The sequence below is a fragment of the Dipodomys merriami genome, unplaced genomic scaffold (genome assembly GCF_024711535.1).
Source record: "Dipodomys merriami isolate MVZ:Mamm:240054 unplaced genomic scaffold, mDipMer1.0.p SCAF_22, whole genome shotgun sequence".
Lineage (NCBI taxonomy): Eukaryota > Metazoa > Chordata > Mammalia > Rodentia > Heteromyidae > Dipodomys > Dipodomys merriami.
In genome coordinates this window covers 12,658,648-12,672,009 of record NW_027203604.1, presented here as the reverse complement: position 1 = coordinate 12,672,009, position 13,362 = coordinate 12,658,648, and the positions used below count along the sequence as shown (strand labels likewise).

The 13,362-nt window shown below is 44.8% G+C and overlaps 3 protein-coding genes across 4 annotated transcripts in view; 2 read left to right on the top strand and 1 right to left on the bottom strand.

Moving 5' to 3' along the window:
• Shc3 (SHC adaptor protein 3) overlaps positions 1-3,764 on the bottom strand; it is a 246,843-nt gene extending 243,079 nt beyond the window's left edge. Inside the window, exon 1 of the mRNA XM_070033347.1 lies at positions 3,614-3,764. The gene's annotated coding sequence lies outside the window, so the exon portion shown is untranslated. The remainder of the gene's footprint in view (positions 1-3,613) is intronic.
• Positions 3,742-8,878, top strand: Cks2 (CDC28 protein kinase regulatory subunit 2). The gene is made up of 3 exons (XM_070033350.1): positions 3,742-3,911; positions 6,357-6,484; positions 8,456-8,878. Exons 1-3 carry the CDS (start codon positions 3,853-3,855, stop codon positions 8,506-8,508), a joined length of 240 nt encoding a protein of 79 aa, XP_069889451.1. The 5' UTR covers positions 3,742-3,852; the 3' UTR covers positions 8,509-8,878.
• Positions 8,879-10,321: 1,443 nt separating this feature from the next.
• Secisbp2 (SECIS binding protein 2) overlaps positions 10,322-13,362 on the top strand; it is a 37,290-nt gene continuing 34,249 nt past the window's right edge. Inside the window, exons 1-2 of one of the 2 annotated variants that reach the window (XM_070033344.1) lie at positions 10,322-10,431; positions 11,281-11,429. In XM_070033344.1, coding sequence (XP_069889445.1) covers positions 10,396-10,431; positions 11,281-11,429 — 185 coding nt within the window. In that variant the 5' untranslated portion in view covers positions 10,322-10,395. The remainder of the gene's footprint in view (positions 10,432-11,280; positions 11,430-13,362) is intronic. The other variant, XM_070033345.1, reaches the window with a different exon arrangement.

The following is a 13,362-nucleotide window of genomic DNA, read 5'->3' as shown; positions in this document are numbered from 1 at the left end:
TTCTTGGAAAGTGGGGTGCCAGTGGCTCATGCCTGTAATCCCAGCTACTCAAAAGGCTGAGATCTGAGGATCGTGGTTCAAAGCCAGCCTGGGCAGGAATGTCCATGAGACTCTTATCTCCAATAAACCACTAGAAAAAAAACAAAACCGAAGTGGCGCTGTGGCTCAAGCAATAGAGCGCTTGCCTTGAGCTGAGGAGCTGAGGGATAGAGCCTAAGCCCAGAGTTCAAGCCCCATGACCTACAAAAAAAAAAAAAAGAAAGGAGCCCAAGAAACCTTTCTCAGGTTGGCTCAATCCATTGTCTTAGTTTCTTATTACTGTTTTAACATACTACAAATTCAGGGACTTAAAATACAATGTACTACCTTATAGTTCCTTAAGTCAGAATTCCTATTTCAGGACTTAGGTTAAAATCATAGTTGGTAGCAATGCTGAGTTCCTTCTAGAAAACAGGGAAGAATCTGTTCTTGTTTTCCAATTTCCAGTCAGCTGCACACCCTTCGTGTCACATAACTGAACTTTGTCTCCCTCCTATAATCACCTTTCTGATAACACTGGGTCACCTTAATGGAACATGGGGGCAACTATCTGCCTCATCTGTTCTTCAGATTCACTTCCCACTACTTTCCTCCTCAAATTCTCTACGTTCTAAGCTATAATCCTTCACTATTCTCTGGGTATAGTATGTTTTCCTACATCTTTATAAATGCTAACTTCTCTATTGGAAAGGTGTTTCCCCTCTTCTGGTTTTCTACCTATATAATTCCATAAGATAGTATAGATGACTGGTTATGAGGCCTATCTCTGAGCTGAGGATATAGATGTGATTGAGCACTTTACCTACCACATAAGTGGAAGGCCAGGCCTAAAACTGAAGTCAGATTGTTCAAGATGAAATATGAGTCTACTACTTAATAGCTTCATGGATTATTCTTTTACTTAGGTCTTAAGTACCAGGCTATAAGAAATACATGGGATGGAAAAACAAATTACACCATGAGAAAGATCTCAAATCTAGACACGAATGTCTGACAGGCATAATGCAGGTTCAAAAAAAAGTATATGTGAGGTAATCAGGAAAAATTTGAAGCTAAGGAACTCTAAGCATAATGACTGGTGGTTGAATATCTTTTAAAGTTGGACATAATAATACCTATTACTGGGGTTACAGGTGTGCAAGAGAATTGTGAATTTAAGGCCAGCAAGATGTTCTGTAACAAAAGAGAAAGATGACCCATGATTAGCGAAATTAGTTGAAGCTCAGTCATTGGTACATGGGAGTTGATTACACTAGTTTGATTTTTCCACAATCTCTTTAAAAATATATACATTAAGAAACTTCTTTCCCAGGTTCTGTGAAATAATTTATCTCCCTTAAGAGTTTACATCTTTACCATTATAGTACATAAGACTTAGGACATGCTCATCATATACAAGGGACTTTTCAAGTGCTAAGCACCAAACAGTAAACAAATGCACTAATTGGTTACATGGAAGGTATATTATAATGCAAGGACAAACAATACATAAGGCAACAAGCAATTACAAAGTATAATAAACAGTGGGCAGGAAACCCATAGTATTCTATCAATAGAGAAACCTGAGGAAATCAAGGTACCTAACTGCAGAGAGGGTGACTAAGAAAGACCTTTTACAAAGAGGCATTCTCAGACTAACATCTGAGGTATGCTATGTCTTATGGAGAGAATTTACACACAATTTATAGGTTAAAAACCTTAATCCCAGCTTCCATCCCAAGTGACAGTGACTTAGGAAGTAACGTGCCATTAGTATAGCATAGCACCACCAATAAATCCTAAATTTTGTAAGCTGTCAGGAGATCTCATCATCCCCATACTGGGGCTTGAACTCAGAGCCATGATGCTCTTTCTTTTTTTGTTTTGTTTTGTTTTGTTGGTCCGGTCGTGGGGCCTGAACTCTGGGCCTGGGCACTGTCCCTCAGCAATTCAGCTCAAGGCTAGTGCTCTACCACTTGAGCCACAGCGCCACTTCCAGCTTTTTTCTTTTTGCTTATGTGGTGCGGAGGAATCGAACCCAGGGCCTCATGCATGCAAGGCAAGCACTCTACCACTGAGCCACCTTCCCAGCCCCATGATGCTCTTTCTTAAGTGTTTCAACTCAAGATTTGTGCTCTACCACATAAGCCACCTTTACAGTTTCAGCTTTTTGGTGATTAACTGGAGAATCAGGATCCTCAGATCTCAGCCTCTGGAGTAGTTCAGATTACACACCAGTACTGGTGGCTTGTAATCATGTTAGAAGACACAGAAATGGGCTGTGTGAAGCCTCAAAAAGGATAGTCTAAGAATTGTGTTAGCACCTGACCTTCCTTCTGCCAGCAGAAAAGGGGATTTGTTCCTAACACCCACGCTATCTATGGCAGTTCTCCACAGAAGCCCCATGGTACAACAGGGTGGGAGGGACACAGTGTGGGTTCAAATCATTGTGCAACGTGCAGAACAATTTTATTTCCTATAAAACTAAGCAAATATCAACATGTTGTAAATCACTTCTAATTATGTGATGTAAAAGTAACTATCTTCACATCTTGGTTTATATTCCTCCAGTAACTTATTTTACAAACACATAAATGCCTTTTTTTTGGTGCTGGTCTTGGGTCTTGAACTCAGAGGCCTGGGTACTATCCCTGAGCTTTTTCTGTTCAAGACTCTACCCCTTGAGCCACAGCTCCACTTCCAGCTGTTTGCTGGTTAACTGGAGATGTCTCCCCAAGTGTAGATAAAACTTTCCTGCCCAGGCTGGCTTTGAACTGCAATCCCCAGATCTCAGCCTCTTAAGTAGCTATGATTAAGGAAGTGTATTTCCGTGCTGGGCCTGGGACTCCAGGCCAGTGCTCTACCTCCAGCATTTTGGTTGTTATTTGGAGATAAAAGTGCACTTCCTCTGTGCACTTCTAAAGTTGGGAGTCAATATTCAGAAGCCAGGGGAATTTCAAAATCACTCTCAGCCCCATTAAGGCAGCTGCAAGCGTTGTTACTTTGGGGGTGCGGAAGCCCCCCGCCCCCACGAGAGCTTCCCCTTGGGATGGACAACTGGGGTAAGTCTACAGAGACCGTCCCGCCCCGGCGCTTCCAAAAGCTTCCAGAAGCTTCCAGAAGCTTCCAACGAGGAGAACTGTTCCCTCCAGAGGGTGTGCTGAAGACCTGGCAGGTAGGTGCTCCCCTCCCCCCACTGCCCCCTCCCCCTCCCCCCACAGCCCCCTCCCCTCCCCCCACTGCCCCCTCCCCCTCCCCCCACTGTCCCCTTCCCCCGCCTCCTCACACCAACCACTTTTCGGCTAGTCTTTTCACGCTAGTCTGACGGACGCGGCGCCACCCGGCCTCACCCACCCAGTCTGCCCCAAATTCCCCGCGCCCGCTCCCCATCCCGCCCCTGCCAAGCCCCGCGAGGAGATGAGAGAGCTCGAGAACGGTCCCTCCCACCTCCCATCCCCCGGCACACGAGCCCGGAGGCCTTTAACGTCCGGGTTCCGCCCTTCCAGGACTACGCTCCCGTCCGTCAAAGCCCTTCTCCCGCCCCCCGAAGCCTCCCTAACGGTCTACTTCTTCCCTCGGGCAACCCCCAACAGACCTCTGGTTGGTTAAGCCGCGGAAGGACGGCAACGATTGGCCGGTCACTGGGTTGGCTCGTGGGGAAGGTGATTGGTCCATGGTACTATCCAATTGGAGGTGGGCTGTCGGATTCAAATTTGGAGCGTTGGGCCTACAGTCGTTAGTCGAGTCTTTGCTCCTGCCGAGAGCGGACCTGCGCCCGAGCCGTTCCCGGTTTCTCTACGCAAACTTCGTCTTTCGCCTCTGCGCGCCGGAAGGATGGCCCACAAGCAGATCTACTACTCGGATAAGTACTTCGACGAGCACTACGAGTACCGGTGAGCAGTCTTGGCGGCCCGTCCCCTGCTCTCCGGGCGGCGACGTGGGGCCGCGGCCGCGGGTGGTGGGCGGCTCGGCCGTGCGGGGAGTGAAGGGGCCGCGCGGGTTTCCGGCCGGGGGGCCCTGGGCGGCGCCGCGCCCGCGGGGCTGGGGCAGGGGCTGGGGCTGGGGCTGGGGCAGGGGCCGGGCCTGGGGCAGGGGCTGGGGCTGGGGCTGGGGCTGGGGCAGGGGCCGGGCCTGGGGCAGGGGCCGGGCCCGCCCCGTACGCGGCGCCCGGCCCTCCGGGGGCGCGGCGCGGCGGAGCCGAACCCGGGCCGGACCGGGAATCGCCGCCGCGAACGTGGCGGCTCTCACCGCCCAGCGGCGCACGCCGCCCCGGACCGAACCGAAGGCTTGGCGTGGACGCTGGGCTCCTGTGCTTAGTTAGTTGTGGCACTTTGGGGACGGTGAACGCTGGCGTGGCTGCGCCAGGGAGGAGGGGCCGTGCGGGAACACGAGCCGAGCGGCGTCCGGGAGGGAAAAGGGGAGGCTTCCGCCCGCTCAGCCCGGCCGGATGTGGTGCGCAGCCCCAACTCGGGGACCAAAGCAGGCTCCGCCAACCCTTGGGCCTCCGGCCTCTGTAACCACCGCGTTGCCTTCTGGGCAAGTACGCCACCCTTGGCCCAGTGGTGACCTTGCTTTGCTGCCCCCATTAGTTTAGATTTCCTTTTTTTTTTTTTTTTGGTCCTGTTGTGGGGCCTGAACTCTGGGCCTGAGCACTGTCCCTCAGCTCTTCAGCTCAAGGCTAGCGCTCCACCACTTGAGCCACAGCGCCACTTGCGGTTTTTTCTTTTTGCTTATGTGGTGCTGAGGAATCGAACCCAGGGCCTCAGGCATGCAAGGCAAGCGCTCTACCACTGAGCCACCTTCCCAGCCCTAGTTTAGATTTCCAAGAATGGTGTTGGAGAAGTTAGGATGTTTAGATTGAGTGACCTCCCCCTCCACCCCCCCACCCCTTCCTTGCCCCAAACTATGGAGGAAAGTGGCTTTCTTTTGGCCAGTGTTATGAATTTGTACTAACTTGTAAGCCTTTATACTTATAGGTAGAAAAACCTAGTTTCTAAATCACCTTAACCAGGAGCCCAGCCGGTCAGTATCCAGTGGTAGGCAACGTTGTAAATAGCACTACCTTTCTAAAACTTGGCAGACTAGCATAAGGGTGCTGGTACTGGGGCTCGAACTCAGGGCCAGAAAGTTCCCCGTAGCTTTTGTGCTCAAGGCCAGCGTTCTGGGACGACCATAGATTTACTTGTAGCTCTTTTGGTGGTTAGAGATAACCAGTCTGGATAAAAGTCTCAAGTATGTTCCTGCCTCAGCTATCTTCAGACTGCTGTCCTCAGTTCTCAGCCTCCTGAGGTAGCTAGTTTTACAAGCATGAGCCATCAACGCCCAGCTGTTTACGTTTCTTTTAAAACATAGTATTAATGTTTATACTAAGATAGTTAATAAGCCTTGTCAGCAGTACTCTTATTTTCAGATTTAATATAGTCAAAAACCTCTGGATAGTCACTAAATCGGAAATTACTAAGATGTTGTGTGTGCTAAAGTACATAAGAAACTCTTGGTGTATCTGAAATTATTCTAATTTTCAAGTGCTTCACCACTGGAATGCTTCCCCAGTCCTTTATCCACTAAATTGCCCAGAATAGCCTCAAAACTTTGTCCTGTCCAGTCTTCCCAGTAGCTGAGATTATAGGCATTTGACAACATGCTGACTATGAGCTAGGCTGAATACACCAAGCCATTTACTACCTTTAAGAATAAATGGAATATGTATTTTCTGTGGTATATTGTCCTGTAAATTTCAAAGGTTAGTATTAATGAACAACCTATACTTTCCATTTTGTGTTTGTAAAATTAATTTCCTAGTCTTATGCTTAATTTCCATAAGAGAGTAATACATTGGCATGATTGTGTTTGAAAATTGTCCATGAAGTATTAGTATCCCCACATGAAATTGACTAAAATTTTTTCCTATTATAATCAAATCCTGATAGATCATGTTTACTGGTTTATACAAATGATACACATGATGTAACTTTTTGTATGTGTCTTATTTAATTTAGGGCCTGGGGCTTGCTTACGCATACTTCCTGGTCTTTATTTTTACATTGATCATTTTAGAGAGAGTCCCATCTCCTACCTGTCCTATTTTTACACATCCTGTGGTAGCTGGAATGATGGGCATACACCACCATAGCTCCATTGAGAGGCTCTTACTTGGCTAGGGAAGACAGGTGTGTACCACTGTGCTGTGGTGTTCAGCTCTTGAGAAGTTCTTCCCCATAGGCCAAGCTGGCCTTTAAGCCATGATCCTCCTGGTCTTTACCTTTCCAAGTGCCACTGATGCAAATAATATAACTGTAAGAAAGATATAGCACTAATTCTTGGCTATCTGTTACTAGGCATGTCATGTTACCCAGAGAACTTTCTAAACAAGTACCCAAAACTCATCTGATGTCTGAAGAGGAGTGGAGGAGACTTGGTGTCCAACAGAGTCTTGGCTGGGTTCATTACATGATCCATGAGCCAGGTAAGTTCTGCTTTAAAAATTGTTAATTGAATTTTAGTGGTCAGGTTTTTTGGTTTTTTTGGGGGGGGTCTGGTCGTTGGGCCTGAACTCTGGTCCTGGGCGCTGTTCCTCAGCTCTTAAGCTCAAAGCTAGCGCTCTACCACTTGAGCCACAGCGCTACTTCCGGCTTTTTTCATTTTGCTTATGTGGTGCTGAGGAATAGAACCCAGGGCCTCAGGCATGCAAGGCAAGCGCTCTACCATTGAGCCATCTTCCCAGCCCAGGTTTTTTTTTTTTTTTCTTAGCAATATAATGATGTGGTAATTTTGATAAATTTTATTTTTTTCAAATGATAATTCTTTAACTTATTGCTGGTAAATTCTGTACTAAAAGGCCATTGGGATGAATTTTGCTTTCATTTTGCCTGTAAGTATAACTTAGTTCAACAAATGAATCATTACTGCTCCAAACCCTTAATTTGTCTTCTTTTAGCTCTCATACAGACTTATCTACCATGATAAGATTAAGGGAAATACCGTAGTATATGAATTCATACCTATTTGTTTATTTATTTTTGGGTCCGATCATGGGGCCTGAACTCTGGGCCTGGGCCTAGGCGCTGTCCCTCAGCTCTTCAGCTCAAGGCTAGTGCTCTACAACTTGAGCCACAGCACCACTTCTGGCTTTTTTCTTTTTGCTTATGTGGTGCTGAGGAATCGATCCCAGGGCCTCATGCATGCAAGGCAAGTGCTCTACCGCTGAGCCACCTTCCCTGCCTCCCTATTTTATTTACATCCCTCTGCCTTATGTTATTCTATGGTAATAACCAACAGTTTTCCAGACACTGAATAAAAACAGACTAAAACTTTGCAGAGTTAAATTTTACTTTAATCTGGGATTAATCAGTAAGTGTAACTTTTTTTTTTTTTTTTGGCCAGTCATGGGGCCTGAACTCTGGGTTGGGCGCTGTCCCTCAGCTCTTCAGGGCCACTTCCGGCTTTTTCTGTTTATGTGGTGCTGAGGAATCGAACCCAGGGCCTCATGCTTGCAAGGCATGCACTCTACCGCTGAGCTACGTTCCCAGCCCCTAAGTGTAACTTTTTTGAGCAACATTCAAAGACCTGTGGACTCCAAATTAGATAGGATAGCCATCTTTTGTTTAAGTAAAATAACATCATCATGATGAGGGCACATATTTGAGTTTCCGGGGACTTTCTCCTGATACACATAAGCAACTGAGGAATGGGGAACTCCATAGATTTCCTGGGTCAAGCCTCATTTACTGAAACAGGATCTATGGAGGATCTGTGTTTTGTTGGTGGTTGTGGGGCTTGAACTCTGGGCCTGGGTGCTGTCCCTCAGCTCTTCAGCTCAAGTCTAGTGAGTGCTCTACCACTTGAGCCACAGCACCACTTCTGGTTTTCTGGGTGGTTTATTGGAAATGAGTCTTGTGGACTTCGCTGCCTGGGCTGGCTTTGAGCCAATCCTCAGATCTTAGCCTCCTGAGTAGTTAGGATTATAGGCGTGATCTACTGGCTCCAGGCCCGTTTCTTTTTTAAAGAACAATTTCCCTAGATAGCCCTCAATTTCCCTCAAAACCAAATCTTTCTGGTATATCCTCCCAAGTGCTAGAATTACAGGTGTGTCACTAGGCCTGATTTCTTTCTTGGTAATTGACATGCACTAGTTGTGGAATCCACACTAATCCCCATGTAGTTTATACTTCTCTGCTTTGCACTATGAAGATTGTAAAGTTAAAAACATTCCCAAGATTGTTCACTTTCTCCACAACATATGTATAACAAAAATACCAGGAATATGCCCATAGTTTGTAATTCTTTGTTTTGTCTTAGAAGTAAAATTCATCTTCAGTACTTCAGCTAGTTAATAGTTAAACTAATAATTTTCATCCAGTTGAATGCTTTGAATTTTGATGCATAAATGAAATTTAGCTATTTTCAATCATATTAAACAAACATTTTCTTTCCACAGAACCCCATATTCTTCTCTTTAGACGACCTCTTCCAAAAGAGCAACAAAAATGAAGTCTATCTGGGATCATCAGTTAAACCTTGTTCAAATGTATATGTGTATATAAGGGTAGTATTCAGTGAATACTTGAAAAAAATGTACAATTCATCAATACCTGTGCCATGAGCTGTATTCTTCACAGCAACAGAGCTCAGTTAAATGCAACTGCAAGTAGGTTATTGTAAGGTGTTTAAAATTTCTTCTAGTTGTTTTTTTCTCTTAATATAAGTGCTTGTTTGACTTTACGTGTTATTTTTGTTAAATAAAGTTTGTATGTTGCATTTACCACTGTTATGAGGTATATTTTCTTACAGTTAATTGTTGGCTGTTAATTTTCAATTTTGTAATTTAGCCTTGAGAAAATAAACTTATTTTTGAAAGAAATGATAAGTGTGTTTAAAATAGTTGGTATGTTGAGGTTACCCTTTAATTCACTTACAAGCAAATGTAAGCGCCATAGATACATTTCAGCTAGAGCCAATGTAGATTTTAGGGCTATACTGTTAAAATTCCCACATAACCCTATAATCTTCAAGTGGCTAGAAATGCCTAACTTAATAGTATTTGTGTTAACTTCCACTTATCTACAAAACTGGAAGTGCCGATGTGCCTTAAGTGGTAGATCACTAGCCTTGAGCTGAAGAGCTGAGGGACAGCGCCCAGGCAGAGTTCAAGCCCCACAACCAACAAAAAATGTTCCAGTAGAAGAGAAAAGAATGCTATTATGGGAAAAGTTTTCAGCTGTCCATTTTGAGTTCCTGTCTGAATGTGCAGCTGAGTTTCATAGTAATAATAAACCACTTGTCATAAACCTGAGCAAGGAATTGGAGCTGCCTGAATTTTTTCATTTAAATGATCTAGTTTTCAAGTCTTACTCAAGGGAAAGCAACATCTCAACCCCTGCATTGTTACTGTAAGCACTCTTTATTATTTCTTTGCTTGTCTTGAGGTGTGAGCCACTAGTGTCTCTGCAGCAAGCCTATTTTGTTCTTCACCTGCATAACTTAAAATTTTGGCCTCCGTTTTTTTTTTTTTTTGAAATTCACTCTGGATTTCTCAGCCTCCCACCTTCCAACTCTCATTACTTAAATCTAAATTTGTTTTCATTTGGAAAAGCAGTACTTATTATCTGCCCTAGTATTTTTACTTTCAACACCTTGACAGCAATTCTGAAGTTTGTTTTTGTGTGGCAAATTTGTGGAAGCTTAAGATGCCCATAGATTAGGCAGCCCTAGATTTGTGTGTGTGCCTGTACTGGGGCTTGAACTTTGGGCCTGAATTGTCCCTGAGGTTTTCCAGCCCAAGAATAGTCCTCCACCATGAGCCACAGCTCCACTTTGAGCTTTTTGGTGGTTCATAGTTTGAATTTGGCATGGATGCTGTCCCTGAGCCTTTTCAGCTCAAGGTCAGTGCTCTACCACTTGAGACAGCTCCCCATCAGGCTTAAGTCTCAGTGACTCCTGCCCCCTGCCCAGGTTGGCTTCAAATCTTGAGCAGTTAGGATTACAGGTGTGCCCCGCTGGCTGGGAGGTGTAGAACCATGGAGATGCAGTCTAAAGATGGGGGAGGTCATCTCACTACCTGTCTGCTTACAAAAAGAAAAGGATTCTTCTCTAAATAACAGCCTTACAAGGCCCCGGAGTCTGTAATTGCCCTGGCAACCCCCTTTGGAAGAGCCGGGCAGGGATCTCATTCTGCCGCGGCCCTCCCTCCAGCGCTGGGGTTCTCACCATGTGTCGGCGTCGGCCTCGGGCCCTTACGCACTTCCGTGAGGAAGTGGGAAATGCAAGTCGCGTCGCAGTGACGCACTTCCGGGCGCCCCTTCGGAAGGCGGAAACACCGAGTTGTGGGTCAGGGCCGCCGCTGGTTTCCCCGGCTCAGGCTCGGAGGAGCCGGCCGCCATGGCGTCGGAGGGGCCGCGGGAGACCGAAGGCGAGGTAAGGGCCGCTGGGACTGTTCGGTCCGTGTGCCGAGCTCTCGGAGGCCTCAGCCCGTGGACGTGCCTCGGCCCGGGGTCTGAGGCCGCGGCCGGGCTGGCAGCCCGAACCTGCTCGGAGCTGGGGTCCGGCGCGGACCCCGCCCGCGGCGCGGACTCTTCCCGGAGCTCTGCTGAGGACCCGGCAGTCGCGACCGGCCACTTGCTAGCTCCGAAGAGTTAACTCTCTTAAGCCGGGTCTCGGCTTTCTCACCTCTTGTGTGGACCGCTAGATGGAGTCCTGGCAGTCACGTGAATTAGTTTTAGACTGAAAACCGTGGTTCTAAAACTCTGAAAAGCTACCCGTTTCAGAACAAGTCACCCAAACGTCCAAGGGCTCGTGGCGGTGGGATAATTTATCTAGCAGAGATTTCGTGGCATTTTTACATGGAAGGGACGTGGTCTTTTTCCATGTTATTTTTGAAAGTTGTGAGTTAAATAGCCCCCGCTGAGTGTATATAACGACGTAGGTCTTCGGTTCCCACTTAGGTCTAATGAAAGCTAATCGATAAATGTGTGTTTCCCACAGAAACGTCAGCTGTAGTCCTTATGTAATAATATAGATTACTTCTGTTTGACTTAGTTGTTCTTAACATTCAAAAGTTCTTTTCGCTTTCAGTTTAAAAAGACTGCTTTTTCTACTGAGGTGTTGGGAGAGAAATTGTGAAATTGTTAAACAACAAAATCACAGTTTCACTTTATAGAAGTCTTTAAATAGCACTGGAGCTGTTTGAATGGAGCCCCTCTTAGTTTTTTAAAATTGTTTCTCTCAGTGTATGTAGCCCAATCCCCCCGCTTTTTTCCCCCTCAGGACAGCGTCAAGCTATCAGCAGATGTGAAACCATTTGTCCCCAAATTTGCTGGGCTCACTGCGGCATGGTCAGAGTCCTCAGAAGCTTGTGTCTTCCCTAGCTGCGCAGCCACGTACTACCCATTTGTGCAGGAACCACCTGTCACTGAGTATGTATTTTTCTAAATGCCTTGCCTTATGTTAGAGACTCAGTTGGCTTATTTTCTTGAATTTAATGATGATTAACCAAAGCTACCGTATTAAAAATTCTGTAGATAGGAAATGCTGTCCAGCTGAAAAGCGTCTTAAACCAGTAGCACAGCTTATCTGTACTTGATGTTGAAAAGTGGAGCTCTTCCTATCATTTCCCTTAATGTGTTACTTTAGGCCAAGATAAATGGAGACTGCATTGCTTCCCAAGAGATAGAATTAGCATTTAGGGTTTTTTTTGGCTTAAGTTTAGTATCCTCCAAAACTACTACTTCTGTTGGCAAGAGTTTGTTTTTTTTTCCTTCAAGCATCTTGCAATATTCTGTGGTAATTTCAAAAAAAGAGCAACTGATGAATATGTTACAACTAATTAGAAGAATTAGCACATGGCGTATCATAGATGGAAAACTGTAAGCAGTTACAGCTGAAACTTTGATTTGCTGGGTAGGAAGTAGGGAAATATTTGGTGAACTAGCATATGGGCTAGATAGATCGGAAATCTACGCAATACAGCTGAAAACTTTAGGTTTACTAGGTAGGAAGTAGGAAACATGGTGGTCTTTTAAAATGGTATTTATGATAATGACTGTGTTCTGGTTCAATTTTTAGGGAAGAGTAGATTAAATGTTTGGATAGATTCCAGTAGGAACCTATCTGTTAGGATAGGTTAGGAGTAACACAAGGGCAGGTGTTGTTTAGGACAGAAAAAAGTCATTGAAGGAGGTTTTGTGTGGGTCTTAAGAATGTTGCATTATTAGAATTAGTTGCCTAGAAGCAAAAGATCTGAAAAGATATGTTTGTCATAAAATATTATATAATCACACAGATATGTCATGCTTAAGCTTGGAGTATACCAGTGTGTCTTAGTATAGCTCTGGAAGTTCACAGGAATATGTACCTTGCTTATTTGTGAGGATGAGGAGGCTGTGATTTGTATTTTAACTATATTTAACCACTTAGCATTTTGTCATTGTGTCAGCTTTCATTGGAAAATAGCTGAAACCTACAGTCTTCAACCATTTGTTCAACATTTTGGTTTAGTCTACCAGCTTGAAGAAATTGAGACAATAGAATAGTATTGAAAGATGGTGCCCCAGAACTGCAAAGACAAAGGGTGAACAAATCCAGCAGTGGTATTCACTAGATACTAAGTTGAAAATGAACTATACAACTTGTGAGTGGGGACAGGAAGGGAAAACTGGGAGAGAATAAGGGAAGAGGTGACATTGTTCAAAAAGAAATGTGTTCTTTTCCTGACTTACGTAACTGTAACCCTTCTATACATCACCTTTATAATAACAATTAAACTTAAAAAAATAGGCTCTTTACCTGACACATAATTGTAACCCTCCATACATCACCTTTATAACAATTTAAAAAATAGTAACTAAATAAATAAAGGATGGTGCCCTTGTTGTCTGTGGGAGTATTATTGCTGGTCTCCATGCCATGGAATGTTCCCTTTTTACTTTAGCCCTCACTAAGAACTGTAGAATGTTGTGTTGAACTTGGAACAGAGAAAGGCTGGAGAAAAATGGCAATAGGAGCCTGGCTTTCTTGGAGAGAGGCTGTGCAAGCTCTTGTTCAGCTCTCCGGCAAAGGGAATGATGATGGTCTTTGATCATTTTGTCCAGAGTTACAGAGAGAAGCATACTCAAGTACTAGACACCAGATGGATGTTAAATTCTGCTGGGCATTTTCTGGTTTGTTGACATTGCTTATAGACTGTGGCTTATTAATTTTAAAAGAGAAACTAGGTGAGCATCTTTCTTGGCAAAGAGAAAGTGGTATCATTTTGCCTTAATTTTTTTTTATCTTTTAAGTACAAAGAGGTTTTGATTCAGCATGTCAGTTTATGAGTACATTTATCTTGAACATTTTGCTTTTTTAATG